Raw genomic sequence first — 26,815 nt, 5'->3', positions numbered from 1 at the left:
TCGAGGCGTAGTCGGGGTGGGGAGGGGTTGCAGTTTGGTGGGCTGGGGATCTCATCGCTGCTCTTTGCAGATGATGTGGTCCTGATGGCATCATCGGCCTGCGACCTTCAGCACTCACTGGATCGGTTCGCAACCGAGTGTGAAGCGGTTGGGATGAGGATCAGCACCTCTAAATCTGAGGCCATGGTTCTCAGCAGGAAACCGATGGAATGCCTTCTCCAGGTAGGGAATGAGTCCTTACCCCAAGTGAAGGAGTTCAAGTACCTTGGGGTTGTGTTCGCGAGTGAGGGGACAATGGAGCGGGAGATTGGTCGGAGAATCGGGCGCAGCGGGTGCGGTATTGCATTCAATCTATCGCACCGTTGTTTAAAAGAGAGCTTAGCCAGAAGGCAAAGCTCTCGATCTACCGGTCAGTTTTCGTTCCTACCCTCACCTATGGTCATGAAGGCTGGGTCATGACCGAAAGAACGAGATCCAGGGTACAAGCGGCTGAAATGGGTTTCCTCAGGAGGGTGGCTGGTGTCTCCCTTAGAGATAGGGTGAGAAGCTCAGTCATCCGTGAGGAGCTCGGAGTAGAGCCGCTGCTCGCTGCGTCGAAAGGAGCCAGTTGAGGTGGTTCGGGCATCTGGTAAGGATGCCCCCTGGGCGCCTCCCTAGGGAGGTGTTCCAGGCACGTCCAGCTGGGAGGAGGCCTCGGGGAAGACCCAGGACTAGGTGGAGGGATTATATCTCCAACCTGGCCTGGGAACGCCTCGGGATCCCCCAGTCGGAGCTGGTTAATGTTGCTCGGGAAAGGGAAGTTTGGGGTCCCCTGCTGGAGCTGCTCCCCCCGCGACCCGACACCGGATAAGCGGACGAAGATGGATGGATGGATGGATGGATGGTTAATATCAGACAATCTCATTAATGAGGTTAATAGATGTGATATTTCAGCATCCCCCCTGACTGATCATTGTGTAATATCCTTGACACTTTCTCCGGGTGGAAGAGAGAATAACATAAATTCCATATGGAAATTTAACAATACCTTTTTGGAAGAGTTTTGTAATGTAGTTAAACAACTGTTTAAAGAAGTAGGTGAATTGGAAATGTCTTTTCTGAGTAAATGGGAATGGTTTAAAATCAAAGTTAAACAGATAGCTATCAGAACAAGTAAGCAATCCACACTTAAAAAGATAAGACAAAGGGACATCATTAGTCGCATCAATACGCTATGCTGTAAAAATGATTTGACACAGCAAGAACAGACTGAATTAAACAATTTACAGTCCCATCTTGATAATATATATCTGGAAAAGGCCAAGGGAGCATTTATTCATTCAAGGGCTTGTTGGATTGAAGAAGGAGAGAAAAACTCTTCTTACTTTTTTAGTCTGGAAAAACAAAGACAGACGAAGAAAAGTTAAAAATCAATGATGTTGTTGAAAATCAAGAAGAAGAAGAAGATTTTTATAGTAACTTGTATAAATCCCATTTTTCTAAAGAAGATTGTTGTTTTTTCTTAGATAAGATTCAGGTAACTTTAAACAACTTATGGAAGATGAGCTAAGAATTGAGGAGTTAGACTTGGCAGTTCAACAGATGTCTAAGGGGAAGTCACCTGGAATAGATGGGCTAACCATGGAGTTTCTGTCTTTCTTTTGGAGTGATATCAGGGAAATGCTCTATAATGCCTATTTAGATTGTATCTCAAAAGGTAATTTTTCTCCCACTATGAAACATGGTCTCATCACTCTAATTCCCAAACCTAATAAAGATAATCTTTTATTGGATAATTGGAAACCAATAGAAATATACATAATCATACCAGACTGCTACTAGACATGCTTGACTATCGAGACTTCATTTACACTGATGCTTTTCTTTTATTTCTTGATTTTTATAAGGCATTTGATACTGTTGAACATACCTTTTTATTTGAAATCTTAGATTTTTTAGGTTTTGGGAGCAACTTTTGTAAAATAATTAAGATGTTTTATACTGACACATATAGTTCTGTGTCCCTTAATCCTGGTATAACTCCTAGGTTTGAAGTGCTCCGCGGTATTAGGCAGGGATGCCCGATTTCTCCCACTTATCATGCTCATAAATCACAACCCCGACTTGCATGGGATCTCAATATTTGACAAGGAATTTAAAATTAGTCAATTTGCAGACGACACAGCAATCCTTTTAAGGAATAAATTCATGGTTGATGTTGCCCTTGATTCAGTATCGGTTTTCTCTAAAGCTTCAGGATTAACCGTCAATATTAAAAAATGTGAGCTACTTCCCATTCACTCATCAACGGATTCCATCATCTCATCAATTGAGGTTAAAGCTGAAGTGAAATATCTAGGAATAGTTTTATCTAAAAATGCTATTAGAAGGGAAGATGTTAATTTTTCTAACCGTTTAATAGATATGAATAAATCTTTGAGTCGTTGGCTTACCAGAGATCTCATTATCTTTGGTAGAGTCACACTGTCTAAATCAGAACGTGTCCTTGTATGTTTCTTCCGGTAATGTTAAGAAAGCCAATTCAATTATTTCTAATTCCTGTGGAAAAACAGAACCCATATATATATATTAAGGAATCACAGCTGGTTAAAGAGTATGGTATGGGCGGTATTAAAGCATTGGACTTTGAATCAATGTTTGGGACCTTTAAGATTAACTGGTTGAAAACATATCTATCACAACCAGATTCTATGTGGTTTCACATACCTAGACATGTATTTAAGAAAGTATTTATGAGTATGATTTTCTTCTGCAATGTGATTTTGAGCTGACCAAAATTCCTGTTAAGTTGTCAAACTTCCACAAACAAGTTCTCCAATATTGGAAAATGATATTTACCCATAACTTTTCTCCACATGGAACAATAGGGTCATTATAATTAATAGGAAATCATTGTTCAGGTATGATTGGTATGAAAAGGGCATTGTATTTGTGAATGATATTATAGATGATAATGTTAACTTTTTGGAATATAAAGCTTTCTTAGACAAATATAATTTAAACTGTACATATAGAGAATACAATAAGATCTGTAATGCAATACCTATACCATTATTACAGTTAATTCAAAACAAATTGCTATATGCAAGAACAAGACCCTTACCATCTTTACCAAATTTAGTCATTAATGATTTTACTTTATTTGACAATAAATGTAATAATAAATATATTAGTGATGCTTTGAAATCTAAATTATGTTTTGGTTATAACAGAGGATTGTGTGTACAGGTTCCGAACATGGATGCATTGTCCATAGAAAAAGCACAATTTAAATTCATTAAATGGCCCATTTCCCCAAAACTCAAAGAGACTCACTTTAAAATAATCTACAAGATATATCCGGTCGCTGACTTTCTTAGAAGAAGATTCAAATTTGATGTAGACCCTTGTGTTTTTTGTGAGGTGGCTGATGAGACTCTGCATCACATGTTCTTTTTTTGCCCCGTGTCCAACAGATTCTGGTCTGAGATACATAATTGGCTATCACTTAAGATAGATAATATCCCTACTCTCACTTTGCCACACATCCTCTTTTATATGGATAATATACACTCACCTAAAGAATTATTAGGAACACCATACTAATACCGTGTTTGACCCTATCCCGTCAATATTGGCCAACATTTTCCTAAAGAATGCTTCCAGCACCTTGTTGAATCAATGACACAAAGAATTAAGGCAGTTCTGAAGGCCAAAGGGATCCCCCACACCATTACACCACCACCAGCCTGCCCAGTGATAACAAGGCATGACGGATCCATGTTCTCATTCTGTTTACGCCAAATTCTGACTCTACCATCTGAATGTCTCAATAGAAATCGAGACTCATCAGACCTGGCAACATTTTTCCAGTCTTCAACTGTCCAATTTTGATGAGCTTGTGCAAATTGTAGCCTCATTTTCCTATTTTTAGTGGAGATGAGTGGTACCCGGTGGGGTCTTCTATTGGTGTAGCCCATCCGCCTCAAGGTTGTGCATGTTGTGGCTTCACAAATGCTTTACTGCATACCTCGGTTGTAACTAGGGGTTATTTGAGTCAAAGTTGATCTTCTATCAGCTTGAATCACTCTGCCCATTCTCCTCTGACCTCTAGCATCAACATTTTTGCCCCCTAGGACTGCAGCATACTGGATGTTTTTCCTTTTTCAGACCATTCTTTGTAAACCATAGAAATGGTTGTGCGTGAAAATCCCAGTAACTGAGCAGATTGTGAAATACTCAGACCAGCCCGTCTGGCACCAACAACCATGCCACGCTCAAAGTTGCTTAGCTCACCTTTCTTTCCCATTCTGACATTCAGTTTGGAGTTCAGGAGATTGTCTAGACCTGGACCACACCCTTAAATGCATTGAAGCAGCTGCCATGTGATTGGTTGATTAGATAATTTCATTAACATGAAATTTAACAGGTGTTCCTAATAATCCTTTAGGTGAGTGTAGATTCATCAGTATCAGACTTAGTCAATATTATTCTAATGGGTAAATATCATATTCATTTCAGTAAGAGATCATCTAAGCCTTCCTTTGTTTGGTTTATAAATTACTTTAAATTGTTTTTTTCCTCAATGAAAAAGATTACTAAGATTGCAAGGAAAATGTTTTGACTACTGTTTTGATTAGTCTCTCCTTGTGTAGCGCTCTAAATGTTAATTTTACTTTCTCTAGCCTTTTTGCTTTTGATTTGTGTATTTTAAGCAGCTCCCCCTTTTTGTTTTATTCTTTGTTGTTTCTTTTTCTCAGGTAATCTTTTCTTGTACATTGACAACATTTGTATTGTATATAAGCATGTATATCTTTTCCCCAACGAGAGTTTTGTATGTTGGTGCTTTTTTGTCAAAAAAAAAAAAAAAAAAAAAAAAAAGGCGGCTGCTTTGATCTCGTGAGATTATCGTTGCCCACGTGTGCATGACGTCATGATCAAGTCGGACACATCATCTCGAACGAGCCTAGTATATATATCCAGAGAATGTCTAATAAGGGGAGAACTTCCACTCTCGGAAAAATTCCGGGTTGGTACAATGGGGCTAATAGGGAGTGAGATAGGGAGTGAACAGGCTCTCCATAGACAGGCTCTGATATATCTCAATATGTTTCTTCTTCTTCTTCTTCTTCTTCTTCTTCTTCTTCTAGGATTACAACCGTGTATACGCTGCTAAGCGTATTACTGCCCTCCACAGAAGTTTAAACTACATTCTTACATACAGTCCTGCATCATGCAGGAATTGAAGAACTGCCTTGGATATTAGTTGATGTTTCTCACAACAATAAAACCCACAGTGCAACCAAGATGTACAGAAGCATATTTTCCTAACTTCAGGTTGTATAGAAAAGTAGTGCTGTCTACCCCTGCCTTCTTTTTCCCACCCTCTCTGCCATTCTTTTGTTACATCCTTTTCAATTCTTTCTCTCAGTTCCACTCTCCCCAATGATAGATGGATATGTTCTTCTCTTCTTAGACTCCCCTTTGCAATGAGGACCACCTGCTCATTCCCCCTCACCCCAGCGTGCCGGGGAACCCAGCAAAAAGTGATGTTACAAGCAAACCCAATTCTAAAAAAACACACTCAAAATGTCATTTAGAATGTCTGGATGAGCTCTAGATTTTCCTATTCTTAAAGGTACTTGAGCAGCTGCAGAATCAGAACAGATGATGACTTCTCTAAATCTGGCTAGACCACATAGGTAGAGCCCATAGAATTGCCATTAACTCAGTAGTGAGAACAGAGCTTGCATTAGAAATGCGTTGGCCAATCTTCAACCCAATCTGCTCCACATGAACCCCAAACCCAGCTCTCCCACTAACTGGATCTCTAGATCCATTTGTAAAATCAATTAAAGTGCTCTCAGTGATTGCATTAAGATAATCCATTATTCTTGGAGTCAGCTCCTGCTTATCTTTTTCCTGAAGAAAACCAAGCTCAATATTCAATTCAGGCAGGACCCATAGGGCATTAGTAACCATCTTGTATGTTCTACACTACCTTACTGTTCCATTCCCAGCTTCCTAGCCCACAGATTTATATTGACAAAAAATTATTATTACCTTCAGCCTTTTAACAGACACCTTGCTGGGAAGGCACAATTAAACGTGAATTATACTAAACGCATCCAAGGTGGTACGCGCCATTGTGACGTCAAAATGACATTATATCCTGCCGGCACACCCGATTTATGGCGTGCGAGCCGAGGTCGTGCACGGCTCTTTTTTTTTCAGCAGCACGGAAACAGGAGACCTGAACGAGTTCGCCGACAACTGGATGCCAGGACTCTCACAGCAAGCCCCCAGGAAGAGCACGATGTCTAAAAGCCACCATAGCGGATAACGGTGGTAGTGCACCCAATGGCCCAAAAAGACTTTTCACATAGACATTGCATGGCGAAAGAAACATCTATATTTCAGCGGATAATTTGTTTCGGGGTATATCAACCTACCAGCCCGAACACTGAAAGGGTCCTTGTTTAAAACGTCACATTTTTAAAATTTTTAACATTCAATCCAAATTATTAAATTTGGCATGATGAACGCGATGGACGCGAGCAGACCCACGGGACTGCGCCCGTCCGCTGACTGTTCTCCCAAGCTCATGTAGCTAGCTGTAATAATGGATATAGCTAATGGTTGTAATTCACCATGTGTTCTACTAATACGTCCATGGTATTATCTTATGAAGTTATGATACATCCGAGGGATGTATGTATGCTGTAAAGCCTGTAACGCGGATGTAACGTCATTAGCGTTTCCCAAACTGGCGGGGCTATCGGTCCCATTTGGCCTGAGAAAAGCTATATCTAGGGACTTTCTTTTCCACTTTTTTCCTCAAATCCCTACCAAATCTGCATAAAATCGGATAATGATCACTACCCAGTGTATATCTATCCATTACACCCCATTCACCAATTCTAGCTAAGTTTTGAAGACGCAATTGATAAATCTATATTGCTGCAGGTGTTTCTCACAATATTATACCTAGATGGCATTCCATCATATAACACTACCAACTCATACTTATCTAAAAAATCTTCTTCAATAACAAAATTTTTGTACCTGTGATTACTATCCTATAAAGGATTATCGGTATTAAAATCTCCAATCCATATAACAGGACACCTTACCTTCTCCGATTATCTCATCAAAATCTGACACAAAGGTTGACAGGGGTTATAATAATTCATCACAGTAATAGAATTCTGACTGCGCCAAACCTCCACAGCAACACTCAAAATTAGAATTAATATCAACTTTCCTAACCCAGACTAAACAAAAGTTGCACAACCCCATCTGATCTATCACACTATCACACAGATTTAGAGAAGTCATCATCTGTTCAGATTCTGCAGCTGCTCTAAAACCTAGCTCTAAAGGGGTGATAGAATGCAAAACCGATTTTACCTTATAGTTGAATAATGACAGTTTGGTGGGTAAATAGGTAAATAGGTGTCAAAATCACATTGACACCTCTTTCCTCTGCAAATCTCACAATTTGAAACTGCCCTTGAAAACGGGCAAATCTCAACGAACCAGAGTTGACGTCAACTCGGTGGCTCCTCCTTATTTGGCTCTTGTCTCTCTTTGTCATGCCCCAACATTTACATAGGCCACACCACTGATCTGAGATCAGGTAGTCTTCTGAATAGGTTGCACAGATCTCAGAAATTGTATACATTGTTCATGTATTTTACCACTAAATTCACATATGAGACATCTACACTTTTTTTCTGTTTATTGATCCCCAGTGTACACTGTCAGAGATCACTACACACAGGCCTGAAATACACACACATGCTCATGACCTGTTCATGCACAAATGGAGAGATGTCAGGAGTGGGCTGCAAGTGCTGGACCAGCACCCCCTGGTTTGGGGGGGGGGGGGTACAGTGCCTTGCTCAAGAGCACCTGGCAATGCCCAGGAGGTGAACTGGCATCTCTCCAGCTACCAATCCACACTCTGTACTGGGACTTGAACCAGCAACCCTCCACTTCCCAACCCAATTCCCTACGGACTGAGCTACTGCCACCCCCTAATTTATGCGAGAATCAACTATGTAGAGGTCAAATATGGTTTTACGAAAATTGATGGCTAATATCCAACTTTGTCCGACTGCGTGTCGGAGTTCAGCGGCCGGTGCTGCTTGGGTTGCTGCCTCGCCGCCTGGCCTGTCCTCCTTCACAGACCCCGGCCTGCTGTTAGCCCAAGGTGCAAAGTCACCGTTTCTGGGTTACTGGACTCATGGTATGGCACAAATGAAAAAATATCAAATACATAAATGATGTAAAAGAGGGCCGACAACACCACCTAGGTTTTGATACTGAGGCCTAGGACCTCTTTAAAATTACAACAATTAAAAACTAAAAGTCAAAGATTAAAACGGGTCCTTTGTACCGGGGGAGAGCAGTAAAAACCGTGTATTCAAAAAAATGAGTAAAAACAAATAGAGTAGTAACACATTTATTTTAACAAAAAGGATAAAATAAAAAAAATAAATAAAAAGATTTAAAAAAAGAAAAAAGATTTAAAAATTAAAAACAACTAACTAAAAATCAAACTAAAACAGTCCACACAGAACAGGAGTCTTGACTTTAAAATGTCCACAGGGTTCTGCTGGCAGTTTCCTTTCCGTGTGTGACCTTCCTCAGGCATAACCTGCAACAGAAAACTCCGGCCAGTAACACGTCCTTAGCAACTGCTACCACTTCATAACGTTTACCACCACCTAACACCGGTCTCGAAAGGGACTTATGCAGGAGGGAGAGGTTTCACACTCTCCCACTTTTTGCCGCTAGCGGTCGGTGTTTGTGTTTCTTCGCTGTAGCTTCAGGGAGCTCTAAGGTTGTTTTTCTGTGTGTCTTCGTCTGATCTCCTGTCTGCTCCGCCGCCTGTTCCGAATGCTCTGTCGTATCTCAGCGTCTTCACTGGTGTGCTCTCAGGCCTCCCTCATGTTCACCATGGCCTCTCCTTTCCGCTCTCTCTGGCTCCTCTAAGGTTCTGCCCTTTTCATACAAGGGCCAATCAACCCCCTCTCACTCCCAGGTGAAAGTCATTAGCCTGATTAGGCCTGCTAAAATGTTCACTGGCGGAAGTCAACATTAAAAACACCACACATTTCAGAATAAAAGCATGCACTATAAAATATAAAAACACAGCAAATAAAACCACAGCAAATCCAATCAAAGCATGCACAAATAAAAATAGACTTCCGCCCTGTGACAGATGGAGAGGAGACCGGCTGAGGTGGATCTGAGGAACCGTGAGGGTTGGTAGGGGGAGAGGAGGTCAGTGAGGTATCAAGGGGCCAGATGGTGAAGGGCTTTGTAGGTGAGGACCAGGATTTTGTAGGTAAGAGGGTGTAACAAAAGAATGGCAGAGAGGATGGGAAAAAGAAGTCAGACTTCTTTTCTAAACAACCTAAAGTTAGGAAAACTCAGTTAAACTGAGGTTGGGGCACTGCGTGTTGAATTACCCTTTGTGCATTGTAGGAAGGCATGTTTCTGGCTTGTGTGAATGTGTGAGTCTCAAGACAGTGAAGCATGTTTTCCTAGAATGTAAAAAGTATAGTGTGGAAAGAAGGGTATTGCTTATTATACTGACAGGCCTTGGATTTGAGGCTTTTTCAGTTTTATTTGTTTGGACACAGTGAGGAACATCAACTGACAGCCAAGGCAGTTCTTTAATTCCTGCAATATATACACAGGACTGTATGTAAAAATCTAGTTTAAAACTTTGACCTGTGGAGGGCAGTAATACGCTTAACGTCTACACTGCCGGAATCTTACAAGAAGAAGAAACGTCTCCATCCATCTGATAAGTGTTTGATGTTTATTTGTACTTTATAATGTAATCACTGCGAAGCAATCAAAATAAGCTTTATTAATCTTGCTCTACTTTGCAATGAAAAATTCAAGTAGCTACAAAACATATTAGTTATTGTGTTAACAGCTGAACTGGAGTGTGAGGTTACTCTTCACTGAATATGACGTGTAATTAAGAGGCATGTGGACTAAAGTTGTAAACGAGGGCTGACAACGCCACCTAGGTTTTGGTGGAGGCCTAGGACCTCTTAAAACTACCAAGATTCCAAATTGGGATAAAAGATTTACACAGGGCCTTTATATCGGGGGAGAGCAATAAAACCAGTGGTGTTTAAATAGTGAGTAAAAAGCAGTTAGAGGGATAACAGATTTATTTAAAAAAAAGAATAAGACAATTAAAGTTCCTCCTTAAAAGAAAAAAGCACAACTAACTAAAATCAAGGTAAATAGTGCAGCAGAACAGGAGTGGGAGGTTAAGATGACAGTCCACGGGTCTTTGCTGGCGACCAGCTTCTTCTCGCCTGGCTCCTCTCCTCGGGCATAGCCTGCAAAGGAGAACTCCGGGCCAATCAAATGTCCTTTAAACAACCACAGCTTTGTACACTACACACTACAACAAACACCGGTCTTAAAAGAGACTTTCGCGGAACTGTTGCCGCTAGCGATCGGCGTTTGCGTTTTCCTCGGTGTACTCTTAGGCTATGTTTAGACCGAAACGATCTGAAGAAAAAACGCAAAAGTGGCATTGCGTTCTCACTTTTTATTCTGCGTTTGGACGAGAGTTTTGGGGGGGCAATCTGCGTGCATATGGTGACGCAAAATTGTGTGAAATTCGATGTAGTATGCACGCCAGGCGGCTAGGTGGCACTGCCACACAACACCACCAAGTCTGCGCGCCTGCGTAGAACCTTCCTTCTACTTCTCTCCTTAGCGCGAAACCAAAACATGTCGAAGTGAACAACAAAAGCTTGTCTGGAAAGACGAGGAGGTGGAGTTGCATGTTTGTCTGATGATGACCGGCACAGTTGACCGTGATAAGCCACAGCACAACACCCACGGGAGCACTACCAATACCCTGAGCCTCGCGGCCCTTCAGCTGCTGCTTGAGAGCGAGAGGCAGCGGGCAGAGGAGGCTGAAGCAGACCCTCCTCTGCCCGCTGGCTGCTGCCACTCGCTCGCTCTCTCTCTTCATCCGCAACGTTGTCGCCTACTCTGGCTCAAATGAATAGCCTACATATCGTCATCGAACTATAACAACCCTATCCACATTGTCGAAATCACTTAAATATTGAGCCATTACATTGAAATTCTTTTAGATAACAGGAGCCTATAATTTCTGTAGCTTACTCTGTAACAACAGACTACCTGGATTCATTTTTCTTGTCTCTCTCCACACCTCTGTCTTCAGACTTTTATGTGACGGTGGAGCGTTTTTAAGATTTCCACTCTGGAGGGTGGTTTCACTTTTTTGCGTTTTTAAGCCCCAAAAACACCGTCTGCGTATAAACGAAAGGCACATCCAATAAAATATTTTTTCGTTTTCACCCGCGAGCGTCATCGTGTAAACAGGGCCTTAAGCCTCTTCCAGACCAGGGACGATGCTGTTCTCACTGGCGTCCTGGTCTCTGTGTCTCTCTGTCTGCTCCGTTCTGTCTGCTCCATTGTGCCGTTGTGCCCCTGTGTCCTCCGTCATGCTTCTGTGTCCTCCTTCATGCTCTCAGTGTCCTCCTTTTTATAGCTAAATTTCCACTGGCGGAACACACACCACACATTTCAAAATAAAAGCATGCAATAATAAAAGGTAAAAACACAGCAAATACTAAAAACACAGCAAATCCAAAGTAAAAGCATGCTTAAATAAAATCAACTTCTGCCCCGTGACATAATGCCCTGCCCAGTTCTATTACAAGGTAATTACTATGCATTGCTCCCGGGTTGTGACCTAGGAGAATTCTGAATTGTCATGACCAGAGATATACCCATGTTGACTGCCTTGGTTTAAATAAAAAAAAAAAAAAAAAAAAAAGAATAAAAAAAAGTTGAACACTGATGACATAACCCTGGTCCAACCCTGGTCATTGGTGTGAAAAAGGTACGACTCTTGTGGTTGGTCTGCGGAACTGCCGTGACCCGCACTAGCTAGCTGGGAATCAGATGAATCTGCAGAGCTTGTGTTTTATTCATGGGTGTATTAAGGTTTTATTTCCTTTGGCAGATCATGATAGGCTTTGATGCACTAATGCGAGGCAGGCTAGCTAGTTGCTTTTAGTCTGTGAGATAACCAAATTTCCTTTGAATATAACGTGCAAATAAATAGAGGGGGAAATAAATGTGTACATATAAAATACGAGTTCACTGAAATAAATAAAAGTAAAACTTATGTTGGGATTTTAACCCTGTGTACATGCTGGATCTGTATTGGCTGCTTCAGGGCTCCTAGGCTATTTAACTATATTGACTAATTTATATCTTTATATTTATTGCCTAATTTATTTATTTCAGGATGTTTCTTAATAGCCATATTTTTTTATATTTATGTAAAGAGGTACAAAAATGATCATTCACTCAGGAAGTTAGGCTACAAGTTTCCCTCAATGCAGAATAGGTCGCTGCGAAGCGGAAGCTAACTTCAGCGTTAAGTTTCCCCTTAACTGCCAAGCTAACTAACTTAAGGATTGTGTCAGTTTTGTCCCATCAAGCCTGAGCCATTTTCAGTGCCAAATCTCACATTTCTTGTAGAAAAGCCTCTTGTACCTCCACTTTCTTGTGACACAGAGATTTCTGCAGATGACAGGCCTTGTTTCGCCATGTCTAAAATCACAGAGGTTTCCAAAGCCATTTTAGCCTGGGCTAAAACAACACTGGTACCCAACAGCACCAATGAAAAAACAGGCCATTTTTCTTTTTTTTTTTTGTGATTTTCGTTTTTTAAAAGGAAAAAAACACCTTTAATTCAATTTTGTATTTTAAAAACGAAAATCAAACAACCACAATTTTTCTGTTTTTCAATACCATCCATCCATCCATCCATCCATCTTCGTCCGCTTATCCGGTGTCGGGTCGCGGGGGGAGCAGCTCCAGCAGGGGACCCCAAACTTCCCTTTCCCGAGCAACATTAACCAGCTCCGACTGGGGATCCCGGCGTTCCCAGGCCAGGTTGGAGATATAATCCCTCCACCTAGTCCTGGGTCTTCCCCGAGGCCTCCTCCCAGCTGGACGTGCCTGGAACACCTCCCTAGGGAGGCGCCCAGGGGGCATCCTTACCAGATGCCCGAACCACCTCAACTGGCTCCTTTCGACGCAAAGGAGCAGCGCCTCTACTCCGAGCTCCTCACGGATGACTGAGCTTCTCACCCTATCTCTAAGGGAGACGCCAGCCACCCTCCTGAGGAAACCCATTTCAGCCGCTTGTACCCTGGATCTCGTTCTTTCGGTCATGACCCAGCCTTCATGACCATAGGTGAGGGTAGGAACGAAAACTGACCGGTAGCTCGAGAGCTTTGCCTTCTGGCTAAGCTCTCTTTTCGTCACAACGGTGCGATAGATTGAATGCAATACCACACCCGCTGCGCCGATTCTCCGACCAATCTCCCGCTCCATTGTCCCACCAACAATGTAATCCTGGCTGCGATTGTAGCTCTTCAAGACATGGAGCGCTTTAAAACAAAGTTAAAACAGACAACCCTAACCATATCTAACATGTATGTAAAGTGGAAAAAACTAAGAATTAGAAAAAGAAATGAAACAACTCAATGAAAAGAACACAGAGCTGAAAACCATAATTTCCTTTTAATGTGCAAATGAGTAATGGAATTTCTTAAAGGACAAATGTTCGACAAATGTTAATGGCACAGAGGGACAGAGCCATCATTAGTCATTTAATTACATGGCTTCTCCATTTAATATCCACCATGACAAAGGTCTATGATAAGAACTTACAGCCACAAATATATTTCACCATTTACTGAACTAAAGCACTAAAAAGTACAGAAACAAAGCTTCCTAAAGAACAATAAAAGTTGTATCTAAAGTCTAAAAGTGAACATTATTTACAAGGGATGGTCAGTGATTTAATGATGCCAAGCAAATTAATGTCTTATTTAGCTGTTCCTTCTTTGTAGGCCTACATGAAACGGTCAACATGTTTTTAAAAAGGCTTTAAAAGAAGCACAATAACTGCGTCATAAAAGTAACAAATACTGAAACAAAACCATCTCAATTTACATCTCTCACTTTATAGCCTAAACATAAAATACACCTGGATTGTTCTTCATGAAACACAGAGCTTGAAAAATTAATCAAAGACCCTTCAACCCCCTCTGGAGAAAAAAATAAATAAAAATCACAGTTGATTGGCTTGATACAGATGTAATATAAAAGCAACATTGCAAATTTGTCTCTGCATTTGTTCCCTGCATAAGGCGGTCAGAGGTGAAGGTTTAAGGCCGGCGGTCATATTCACTGATCTTTCTTTTGATGTGTGACAGTTTGGACCTCAAATATTTACACCTCTTCTTCTTAATCTGGTAGTCTGGGGACTGCAAAGGATAAAACAAAATTCAAACAATTAGATTTTATTCAACAAACCTCTACTCTTTTCAGAGGACTGTATTTCACTGTAAAGAGCACTGCTAGAAATCACTGCATATGCCTTACCTTCTTAAGATTCTTCAGTCTGGTGTATTCATGCATGGCATCCTGAGATTAGAAAGATAGTGGTCAATGATCTGAAGTGACCACATGGAGGAAACCACCATCCCAGATTCACACACAAATTTGATTCATGATAAACCAAGGTTTCTTGGCCCTTGACCCTTTTGGTTCAAACATTCTAGTTGCCCCCCAAATCAGAGGTGTGTGAATTTGGCATACTTTTACTTTACTGTTTTTGTATTATTATTAACAGTTGGGAAAACAACTTGCCTAGACTACATTTAAATGCTCATTTTAGCTTAATCTAAGCAATGTTTTAGGTAGATGGCCAAGAACAGTTAGCCAAGAAGGCTATTTTTTGTTTGTAGTCCTTGGCCAAAGGTTAATAAAATACTCAAAACTCACTACAAGGGATATGTGGATCATTTTCTCATCAATGTTGTCATTACCTGACCAGAATGTTGTCATTGTTTTTATCTTATTATCTATTTGTAATCATAACCACACATTCTTAAAACTGAAAACCCAAAAATCAAACTGGCACTGCCAAACTCACCAGGAACTGTGGACTGCCCTCAGGGTGTTGGTGCAGCTCTCTGTCCAGGCCAGCCAGGTCCTGGTTTATGCTGTCCAGCTCAGCCTGCAGGCTCTTGTATTCCTGGTGTTGCCGGTCAAATTCCTTTTTGTAGATCAGACGCTCTTGCTCATCCACAATGGAAGGAAACAAACTGCAAATGAGAACAGAATGAAATTTGGGAAATTTATTATGTGAAAACTAGCCATGTTTATTAATACCCTCTATTAGATACATTTGGATAGTGCACACACAAGATGGAGTTATGGTGAAGAAATGCACATCAATCCCTGTCAAAAACAGTGTCATTTATTATAACTAAAAAGCAGCTTAATGCAGCTTTTCCTTATCATAATTGGCTATTAGATCGCTTCAAATCAACTCACACAGAGAAGTCCTCCTCCTCCAGGTCGTTTCCAGACTCCACACCAGTGTCATAGTCCTTCAGCCTGGGCTTTAGGACTCCCAGAGAACTGCTGATGTCTGAGTCTCTGCAAATAGTATGATTGATTTATACATTGTTGTACTGTAGCAGGCAGCTTTGTCAAGTAACTTTTATTTTAAAGCCATTTGCTTTGTAAAGTCTTTTTATTTGCATATCTGTGAAGTGAACACCAAAATTGAAACTTAACATGCATGCAAATTTCTCCATAGTTTTTATACAATGTTTATGGCTGTTCTAAGTCAATATCATATACACTCCATTTCTTCCCAGCTTACTTTGCAATAATTCTGTTTCGGATTTTTGATTCTGGTATTTATCCTGTAAAGGTTTGCTGACAGCAATGTATTTTTTCTTCTAGTAAAGCTCTGTTCACGCTCACAACACACAAACAGTTACTGTACATAAACTCCAACTCACTTACAATCACTGGATACACATGCATACATTTACTTTAATTATGTTATATAATAAAGTTATGGTCCTGAGTGTTCATGATGGAACAACATACCATTGTTGATCTTTCTGTTTTTTTTCTGCATAATTTTAGATTGTCTCTTAAAAAAAAAAGAGATTGGCATGGTTTTATTTCAGTTAGCCTAATAGCTGGTTTGATTTGCATTGAGAGATGATTTTATGGAAAGTACCCCATGCCAATTTCTAGGTATGGTGAACAGTATGTGATGATGTGCGGCTATTCTAATTCCAAAGGCCAAGGGAACTTTATCAGGATGCATAGTATCCTGGATCCATGAAATAAGAAAAAATAAAAATCCGCCTGCCTCTATGGGAATTTAACATAGGGGTGTACTTACTTATGCCCCCTGTATTTTAAGGAAGAACATTTATTTATTTACGATACATTATTCATTCACAAAGAAAATTGGTGTCCTTAAAGATCGGATTTTTCCTCATTTTTTTTAATTAAGGCATTAAGATCAATTTGCAAAAGATGATTTTTTATTCCTCTTTTTATGTCAACTTTAGCATGGGTGTCCTAATTCTTTGCCCATATCTGGAATCGTGCATCCAGCTTGCCTGGTTTAAATGAAACTTTGCCCCACACTGGGCTGAATTGTGATAGAGGTCCAATTCACCTTTCTATAGATTTATGTACTGAGTAAATAATTACTTCATAGTTTGTTGGTGCAATAGTTTCTAAATGAGGTTATTTGTTATTTTGATGCCCAAATATGTAAAATTAGATGATTCAATTCAATTAAAATGAGATGAGAGCTTGAAAGTAAATAAGTATTGGTTTTGCTTTATATATTGTCTATCATTTCTGTTAAGCAGCATTTGCGATGATTTTTAAGCATTTAATTTATATCCAAAAATACTGCTAAACAGGCCGATTAGATCTAACAGTGCTGGTATGGATATGTTTAATTGTTTTAAGAATAAAATTATGTCGTCAGCAAAAAGAGCTTTTCTATGATCTCTGTTGCCAATTGTAATCCCCTGTATTCACCTACTAGATCTAATTTGTATTGCTAGTGGTTCCTGGACTTCACTGTATAATGCATAGCTTACCCTGGGAGGTAAAGAGGCTTGTTGTGATCCAGCTCGTCCAGATACTCTCTTGACCCCCTAACTTTGGGATTGTGGTCATTCACCAGCACCCCTGGATCACCAGACACGTTTTTTACCTACAGCAAGACACAAGGTCAGACATAATTCTTGTGTTCAAGTTCATTCAAGTTTGACAGAAAACATGTTACACTGTAAATATGAGTTTGAAGTTCAGTTTTGGGCAAATTCTTTCTGGGATGAAATACAACTAATTCTAAAAAGGGACACTACCAATTTCACAAATTAAGTTTAATAATTAATGGGGGTAGTCATTAGCCCATGAAAAAAGGTATACGTCTGTGGTTCTGGAATAACCCTGATAATGTCAAAAGGGCTTGGGGAAAAAAATATAAATGACAGAAAGCCTGTGTTATAAACTGTGGGCATTTACCAGCCATTATGGTAAGAGTAACCATTGTTTTTGGAGCCAGTGTTTTTTGGAGCTTGAGCCTACTAAAGATAAACGTCAAAATGTCTTGACTTCACCTGCTTCAATTTTGACCATTCTTATTTTAAACTGCCTCTCACAAGTCCCTCAACTGTATAAAAGTACAATACTAAATCACTAGACCCCTTACAAGGCAGATACAATACCAGGGACTGCCTCATGTATGTCCCTTGGAATAATTTGACTATTTTTTACACTTCTGAAGTCTTAGAACACAAAGTGAAAGAACAATGTATTAGAAATATAAATTATTAGACATGTAATGGAAATATTTGCACCCCCTCAACAGAGAGTACCTATAAAACAATGCAGTTGACAACAATTCAATTAGCTGCAAGTAACACTGAACCTAAACAAAATATTAAAAGCAAAGAGAAAAGGGCTTAATGGTGAAGTGCACACTTATCAGAAATTACACAGCGAAGTGAGAAGTGAAGTGTTTCACTCTTTGTGCATACATATGCTGTTCATCACACCCCCAACCGGCACCGTCAGACACCGCCGAACAAGAGCCTGGGTCTGTCCGAGGTTTCTTCCTAAAACTAAATGCTTGCTCTTTGGGGAATTACTGGAATTCTTGGGTCTTTGAATATTATAGAGTGTGGTCTAGATCTACGCTATCTGTAAAGTGTCTTGAGATAACTCTTGTTATGATTTGATACTATAAATAAAATTGAATTGAAATTGAATATGCGCGTTTTCACGTTTTCTGATTATTTTTAGGGCATGAGCACCAACAACCGTCAGTCAGCGAAGGCCCGACCGCTTATTCCTCTGCCAAATGAATTGCATTTTTGAGGGGCTTAAGATGCTCGTAAACTCACCAGAATGTGCACACACACACATCAGGACAAGTGAACATTTTTATATTTTAAAGAGTTTTGTGACTAGGCGCACAAAAATGGCTCGGTAGCACCCTCTTCAAAGAATTATCCCCTGCACGTTTCACTCAGATGTAATGTAATTTGGTAGGCATATGTATGATTTCCAGCCTTACAGAACAGTCACTTGGAGCCAAACCCCTAAATGTAACAGGAAGTCAGCCATTTTGAATGTACTGTGCCATTTTAGTGCATTTTTCACAATTTCCAGGCGAATTTTGAGCATTGGAAACTTAATTTCCTGTATTCTGGTGAATTTTTGTGCACCTATTTAAAACTTTTTCTGCATCAATTTATGCTGGAAATGTGTTTATGTAAAGGAAAACACAGGTGATAATTGAAAATAAAAAAGGGCTCTCAGGCATTCTGTATTGCTTTCAAATATTTATTCTCCAGTAGATCAACTTGTCTAATATAATGTTATCGCTGCTGAGTCAACACACATGTAGGCACACTCTTCACTCATCTTTTGTGTCTTTGGTTGGGAAAATAACCTCTTTACATGTGCATGTGGCACTTATTCATGTGAATGATACATTAATTCATTTTAATTCATTTAAAAAACCCTGGACTTTAATAGCTCAGATGTGTTTCAGCAAGATTTCTGCTAATGTCTGCTCACTTTATGCACATTAATAATATAACTCATTCCATCTGTGTTCTCTGAGATTTGGAGAGTTGTAATATGATAAGAATAAAGTCACAATATTTTGAGAAAAAGTCCACCTGCCCTATAGTGTTGCGCATTATGTTATTGCTCTGCTAAGACGCAGATTCAGAACGTCTGACAGACAATGACAGCCCTGTTTGGGTCTCTGGTTTCTGAATGAGACAATGTTTAGGTAAGCACCTGAACGCTGCTCTTCATCAGAGGTGGGAAACCAAAACTATCGGGCAGAAATACATAGAGCCCAGAAGCAACACAACACTTCTACTGAAGCATGCCCACAGCAGAGCATGTAAATTAACTGAAGCTGCTACGCTGAGCAGCCGCGCTGCTCATCTTTATTTTTTTACAGAGAAAGTGGACAGAAAGTGACAGAAGTGTTTGAGTCCAAACCATTGACTGTATGTCATGGAAACTTTTTTTTTAAATTAGCAATATTATTGCGCACCTTACATTTAAAATTGAGAATCACTGCAGAGTACCCCTGTAAGTCCCTATCTGTCATGTAATGAACTATGTTAGGGTGGCCACACATTGCCTGCGTGGCGTGGGCGTGGCATTTCGGTTGTGTGTCAGTTGTGTGGCAGCTGCATGGCATTTTCTATGTCAAAGACATAGAAAACGCCACGCAGACCAGAAACGTGTCTGACGCGGCGCCACTGCTGCTAGCCTTGTCTGTACACATGTATGTTTCCCATTGATAAAATGCACTCAAGCAGTAGTATACTTCATGTTAAACAAATATATACAGATTTAATTACAGCAAAGACAGCATCGGCAGTATTGATGGCAAAAGAGGCTACAGTATTGACAGGTGCAATATTTTAAAATCGATAATTATTTATTAAATTACATTTATATCTGCATTTATGTCAAAACCTAGATACTTTCAAACATCTAAATGTCATTTATTAAATGTATTTGTATCAAAATGACATAAACATCTTTTCGTATTCTATTTTGCCTAGAAACTCTTCCAACACACTTGTGTGTCGCGTGAAAAATAGGCGTCGGTCCTATTTCTAGCATGTCACACATGGCAGTGTGCAAGCTGTAACTTGTTAACATGAGAGCCGAAATAAAAACGGACACGCCACGCAGCTACACACTACACGCACATGACCTTTACTACATTATAACCATTATTAACAATACACATTATAATATATCAAATAAGATGAATATTTTCAACTATGGCATCTATTTTCATTCATTTTTTGTCATTTGTTATATTTTAAAGTATATAGTTATAACAACACATCAGTCTTAGATTATGAAACTCTTTAATTTGATTTTTTCTGCTTGACTACTAAGAAACCCATTGTTAAAATTCTATTTTCTCACCTGAGGTTTCAGTCAGGTTTTCCTGAGGCTCCTCTCATACTTGTCCTTTTTAAAAGGCATAGGAACGTGTTCTCTCTATATAATAAACAATCTGGTTGTATGCGGAATTCACCAGTTACAACAACCAGTTCCTCTACTTCTTCTTGCATGCCTGATTACCACTGATACCATCACTACCATAAACAGGAAGCCTGAGACAATGTTGCTCAGCCAGTACAACTGTTGACATGTCAGGCCTAAATGCATTCCTAATGTTCATACTCCTGGAATAAAATCTTTGCTGGTATAGAAGTATTTTTTAGGTTAAGACTTTTATTTGTGCCACTGTCCTCAGAACGCAAAAAGGAAAAGTAGGAATATTTGTATTAATGTTGTTTTGTACATCCAGTCATTAGGATTTCAAAGTGCTGTTAATTTTCTAATAATTCCAGACAACACAGCATATCATGCTGCAACTAAGAGTGCTTAACAGACCACACCCAGAAACTGCAAATGAAACCATCGTTCCCTGCCTCGCGTCTCGCCTGACTGACTGACTGACTGACTGACTGACTGACTGACTGACTGACTGACTGACTGACTGACTCACACACACACACACACACACACACACACACACACACACACACACACACACACACACACACACACACACACACACACACACACACACACACACACACACACACACACACACACACACACACACACACACACCTTGACTTTTCAGCAGTTATGTAGACTGTGACTAATGACTTTGCTAGCCTGGCCAGTCAAGGTTTTTCAAATGTAAACATCAGAGTGAACACAAAGACCTATGGCCACAATCCCGACGACGTGGACAAGCAAGACCGTCTCTGCGTCCATCTCCATCTTTACATCAGAGGTGGCAAGAGTGCAGGGATAACACTTTACTGGAATTTTTCCTCATTCACACACATCAGAGATGGGGATGCGAGTCTGAGACTCGAACTCGAGTCGCACTTAAGTCACACAAACAGCTGACTTCAGACTTGACTTGCGACTCGACCCAAAATACTTCTGACTTGACTCGGACTCAAGCTTCGAGACTCGTCAACAACCTGTTTTCATGCAATTATTTATTTTTAAATCTAAATTCATTCATGTATTTCTATTTTCTTTTATTGGTGCATATACGTTGGGGAAACGTATGACGAGCTGCATGTCCCCTGCCCTTTGCCATAATGTGCAACGTAACGCATGTGCTATGCCTATGTGCTCGCACTCACATATCAAAAAATGCATTGACGATGGTGACACAAAGTCCTCCCGGAGCTGTGCTTTTTGTCATTAGTTTTGCTTTCAATAACTTCGTAAACAGTGGCAGTAAGTGAACAGCTACATGCAAGGTGTGTGGCACAAAGATAAATGATGCCGGATCAACAACGTCGAACTTAATCAGGCATCTCAAAATGCACCCAAATAGGTCAGAGACGTTAAATTTAGCATATATAGTCACAGGTAACAAGCTAACCATCACAAAGTGTATTGCTAATGCTGGGAACGGGCAAATTGTATCTTTATAGTTGTATCCATATGATGTGACAGACTTATATATTATATATATAATATTTCACCAGGTTGTTGTTAAATAGCAGTACGGAAAGTATCAGTTCTCACATGTTTGCACCATGGTTGGTGTATTAACTTTCAATACAGATGTTTCCCTCAAACTTTGAACACTGAAAAATGTAGTGCATGAGGAGGTTGGGCTTACTAACACAGACAAACATGTATTCTTTGGTGCAGATACCAAAATGTTGAAAAATACAGTTATAAAATTGAAACAGAGTTCTTAATTTGTGTTTCTTCAGATTGCATTGCAGTAGACCCCATAAAGTTATCCTACAACTGGTTTTGATACTGTACTGTATGAATGGTAGCTACAGGACATGCTTTGAATTCATAAGATTTAACAATACAGTGTTAGGGACTGATCAGATGGCCAGAGACTTGACTTAAACTTGCCCCTCAAAGACTTGAGACTTGACTTGGACTCGAGCTCAAAGACTTGAGACTTGACTTGGACTTCCAAAAAATGACTTGTGAACATCTCTGACACACATACTTACAAAAACACACATACACTCACCCACTCCCCGACACTGTTGTGTAGACCATTATTGACGGCCGGCACTTGCTCCCAGAGAATGCGATCCGGGCCCCAGCGCCTGATCGCGGAGCGAGTCTTTACTGCAAACACCAGCAGGATAATGAGGGCAATAAACACCAGGAAGCTGAGGAAGATAGCTATGGCCTGCAGGAACAACAGGAGTCAACATCAGTGGGCTGGAATTACATCCACAAACATAGATAGTAAATAACCGGGATGTCTGAAGGTGGGAGCCCTAGACTTGGCTTATAAATATTGGATCTGAGTCGACAAGCTGCTGCCTCCACACTGGACTATATTTAAGGGTCGGTTTGCAAAGTTTAGACAGAAACTTTTGCCACTACCCTCTAAACAAAATAAATAAATAATTTGGGTTAAGGAGCTCAAAGCATCCAAAATTACATTTGAAAAACTCAACAGCAACCTGTCTTTCTAGAAACAATGTCCTGGCTACTAAGAATAATACACAGAGTTTCCTTTTATGGCCTGCTATGTTTCTCCATGCTAAAGGATGTGACTAGTGAGCCTCCAAATATTGTCTAGCACAGTGAAGATTATGTCAAAAGACATGTTGTTGAGTGTGATAGATTACCTAAAGTTTTTGCATGAAGTTACAGACTCTGCCAGACCTACTGACAAGAGTTTATAGTATATATATAGAGTTTATTAGTTGGTAACTCTGGTATTCACAATGGAAAGGTGCTCAACTTATTTGTCGGTTAAAAAAAATCTAAAGGTTGGCTACACATTGCATGAAACTGTAAAATACTTGTTTCGGAAAAAAACCATCAATTTTAACATAGAATGTAATCCCATATTCAGCTTTCATAAATTATTCTGTGTCTGAGTCATCTGTGTCCAGTGCAATTTACCTTGCTTCAGAAATTTTCAAGAGGTTTGAAAACTGAAAAATCTTAAAAACTGACTAATCAAGGCTTGATTGCAGCACCATAATCTACAGTACCTCTACATTGTTAAACAAGTTGAGCATTAGAAAAGTAAAGTATTGAAAAAGGAAAAAAAAAAATTTCCTTCTAGAGGCATATATAGAATTTCACCAAAAAAAAAAATCATAAACACAGAAAACTACAGTGAACAAGATGAAAATGTTTGCAGTGTTTGCTTATCTTGGCACAACTCAGTTCCTTTTGGTTTTTTTAATCTTTTGGATCAATACTTTTATTTTCATAGTTGTTCTTAGCTGTCGGTGTAAAATTGCTTTTGACTATATGGCAAATACTGAATAATCTATCTGTGATATCTGTGTACACAAACCTCCGGATTCATTATAGGATTCCTGTTGGTAAAGCAGCTATACAGTATATACCCACCAGAGAATCCACAAACTACCCCAGCCTCCCAAAAAAGCAAGCGTATCACACCTCTTCGGGATCCACCACACAGTAATGGTAGAGGTACTGGTTGAGGAAGATGCCCTGGGCCTGGTTCTGGTTCTGGTACTGGGCACACAGTTGGATGATTTGGCTGTAGTAGACAGACCCCGTGGACTGGGCAGTTGGGTTCACTGCCACCAGGTAGACAATAGTGGCGATGATCATCAGAAATGCCAAAATGGCACAGATGATGATGGTTGCTAAGTAGAACTTTGATAAGCGGGCAGTAGTTTGCCTCGAAACAACCAACACAAATATGATGAGCACAGCTATAAAGGTAATGCCAGCGATGGCGATGATGAAGGCTTTGCCAGCTTTGGGATCCATTTGTGTTACTCCATAGCCATAGGATCCGCCAATGCCAGAGCCGCCTCCATATGAGCTGCCACCATAAGAGCCGCCATAACCTGGCATTAAGCCAGCTCCACCTCCCAGACCCATGAGGCTCATATCGTAGTCCCAGGACAGTGTGGCAGCCACACAGGCAAACACAGCCACACACATGATGATGATGATAATACACATTATCTTCATCACACCAGGTGGTGAAGTCCAGCTATAGAAGTGAAGCATCTTCTCTCGTGGGTAGTAGGAAAAGGCTGGGTTGGACATTAGCTCACTGTGCCTGTGTCTGCTGCTATGGCTGCAATAGATGAGGACAGAGGAGCTGTGCTTAATGTATGTCGTAACAAAACAGACTGTGGAGTGATCTGTATCCTCCTGGAAGATGCTGCATTTAACATATGGCATGGTTAACACACACTAAATACAAGTCATACTGGACAAAGCTGACATTAAGCTGAGATAACATAAAGTACATATTTTACTGATGATAAAAAACTCTTTATTTTGGAGTAATCTATTTTTGGTTGATTAATCAATAAAAGGAACAGGTTAACATTTTTATGAAATAATGTTGTTGTCTTAAGCCCCATTCGGATGGGAACATTACAAGCGGAGGTTGGGAATTAAATATTCACTGTGCTCCTTGGTAAGAACCCAATGTTCCTGACGGCATTTTAACCATGCCAAAATTAAAGGATGTGGTCTGTATGTGACTGTGTAATTTGACTTCCTCCATTTTCACACAAAAGTAAAATTTAACACTGAGTTGGTTAAAAAAAGGAGAATGACAGCAGCTCTTTTTTTATCCTACATGAGGATGAAAGTATAGTAGTGAGGGATAAATGTAGGTCAACTTACTGTTTGCTACCACCTGACTGGTGCGTAGAAGGCCTGTGTTTTTTGCTCGGCATACTGAAATCCAACTGGAACTCAACAAGGTAAAAAAAAAACACACACACACACACACACACACACACACACACACACACACACACACAACTATTGATTTTTACAAAAACAATACTTTATTTATTAACTATTAATATCACTGCCTGATCAACTATCTTCCCTGTGGTGTGGTGCCACAAAGCAACACCCATCCATTTGGGTATCCATCACATTAACCACCAATCTCAATACAGTGCCATCGGATGCTAATTTTCTGACTTCTGCAACATCCCAGCAAATGTATTTCTCAAATGTATGTAGCTACCACTTAAGACCAATGAGGGGAAAATGGAAAGATGATACATTTGGTTTAGTTTAGATAGCATGTTTTATCCCATTTAGCATACAAGTATAATTTACATTAGTGTCACTATTTTCCTTAACATTAATTTCTATTCAAGTTAATTGATTGAATTAGGGGATACATGAAAGTTTTGGGGTTGGGCAGACTTTAAGTTAATCAGCACTTAACACCTACTGACATGTTGGACTGGGTTTCATTTGTTTTTACAATAAGCCTACTAGTGCTAATAGGATGAGTTTGGATTGATACCAAAACAACAGTTTTGCTAGACCTTATATTCCTACAAAACCTTATTTTATTTTTATTTTTTAACAAAATTATCTTATTAACAGACAAGTAAGAAAGACTACGAATCTGACAAGATTTTCAATGCCAGTTTGAAGTACTTTACTTGTTTCTTAATACTGCGCTTGTTTAAGTGTTATAGTCGTGTGAGAAGTAAACTGTAGGTCTACATTTCATATACAGCGTGATGGATAGCTCGCTTCATTAAAAACAAATCTTAAAGTATTAAGAAGATAAGTGGGTGGAGATATAGCCTACTGGCACACAAACTGAAATTGTGTATTTTATTCTATAAATGAGCAGCTGATAAGACAAACTGAGGTGGGTTAGCTAGTTTCACACAGAGTGAAACTATAAAACCTACTATTCAGTCGTTGAAATGATAGTTATTACATTCCAGATCATTTAAGGTTACAAAGGGGATTTCCCACAACAGAAAATAGACGAATCAATCAAATAGACTAGCACTGATCTACATTTGAAAATAAGCCAAATAATCATGTTATCCTGTCATCACTGTAAAGATGAGAGTAAAGAAAAACCGCTAATTAGCTAAGAAAATGTAGCTAACTGCTCAAAACAACAAACGCAGATATAATAATTTCAGGCAAAATGTATCTCTAAAATGTTGGGAAAATTGTGTAACTAAACTGGATATTTTCTCAGATTTAACGTGTAAATACTCAGAACAGTAGTGTTAATATATCTCTTATTAGATTCCGCACTTAACATTCGGTTATAAGTTTTAATTTGACTCACCTTGTGTGATGAACAGCCTGATCCCGATGAAGACAGTGGTAACGAACGCAAACACAGTGAGCGCGTGGCCGCATGCGTGCTCTACACTGCGCGAGTACGCGTCGCGCGCCTACAGGTGTGTATTCATCACGTGGTGGGCTACTCCCCAGTCAACAGGTCTAACCTGTCCTCTTTCCCCACAGCTTTAACAATAACAAGGAAATGGCACAAGCAGTACCATTTACTCTCCTGGAATCTACACCCTGAGTTTCTCTCACG

General features: G+C 39.9%; 1 protein-coding gene across 2 annotated transcripts; it reads right to left on the bottom strand.

Moving 5' to 3' along the window:
* Positions 1–13,607: 13,607 nt before the first annotated feature.
* Positions 13,608–26,700, bottom strand: oclnb (occludin b). Of its 2 annotated transcripts, none has more exons than XM_028578480.1 (9): positions 26,558–26,700; positions 25,120–25,190; positions 23,905–24,559; positions 22,502–22,666; positions 17,010–17,125; positions 15,421–15,525; positions 15,017–15,188; positions 14,464–14,505; positions 13,608–14,345 (listed from the first exon to the last, which is right to left on the bottom strand). In XM_028578480.1, the coding sequence occupies exons 2-9, from the start codon at positions 25,170–25,172 to the stop codon at positions 14,247–14,249; spliced, it is 1,407 nt and encodes a 468-aa protein (XP_028434281.1). In that variant the 5' UTR covers positions 25,173–25,190; positions 26,558–26,700; the 3' UTR covers positions 13,608–14,246. The 2 variants fall into 2 exon arrangements, with proteins under 2 accessions (XP_028434281.1, XP_028434280.1); XM_028578479.1 differs by having other exon boundaries at positions 25,120–25,184.
* Positions 26,701–26,815: the final 115 nt, after the last annotated feature.

This window comes from Perca flavescens, chromosome 5 (genome assembly GCF_004354835.1).
Source record: "Perca flavescens isolate YP-PL-M2 chromosome 5, PFLA_1.0, whole genome shotgun sequence".
Taxonomy (NCBI): Eukaryota; Metazoa; Chordata; class Actinopteri; order Perciformes; family Percidae; genus Perca; species Perca flavescens.
The sequence above is the reverse complement of the archived record's forward strand: the minus strand, read 5'-3'. Positions and strand labels throughout refer to the sequence as shown.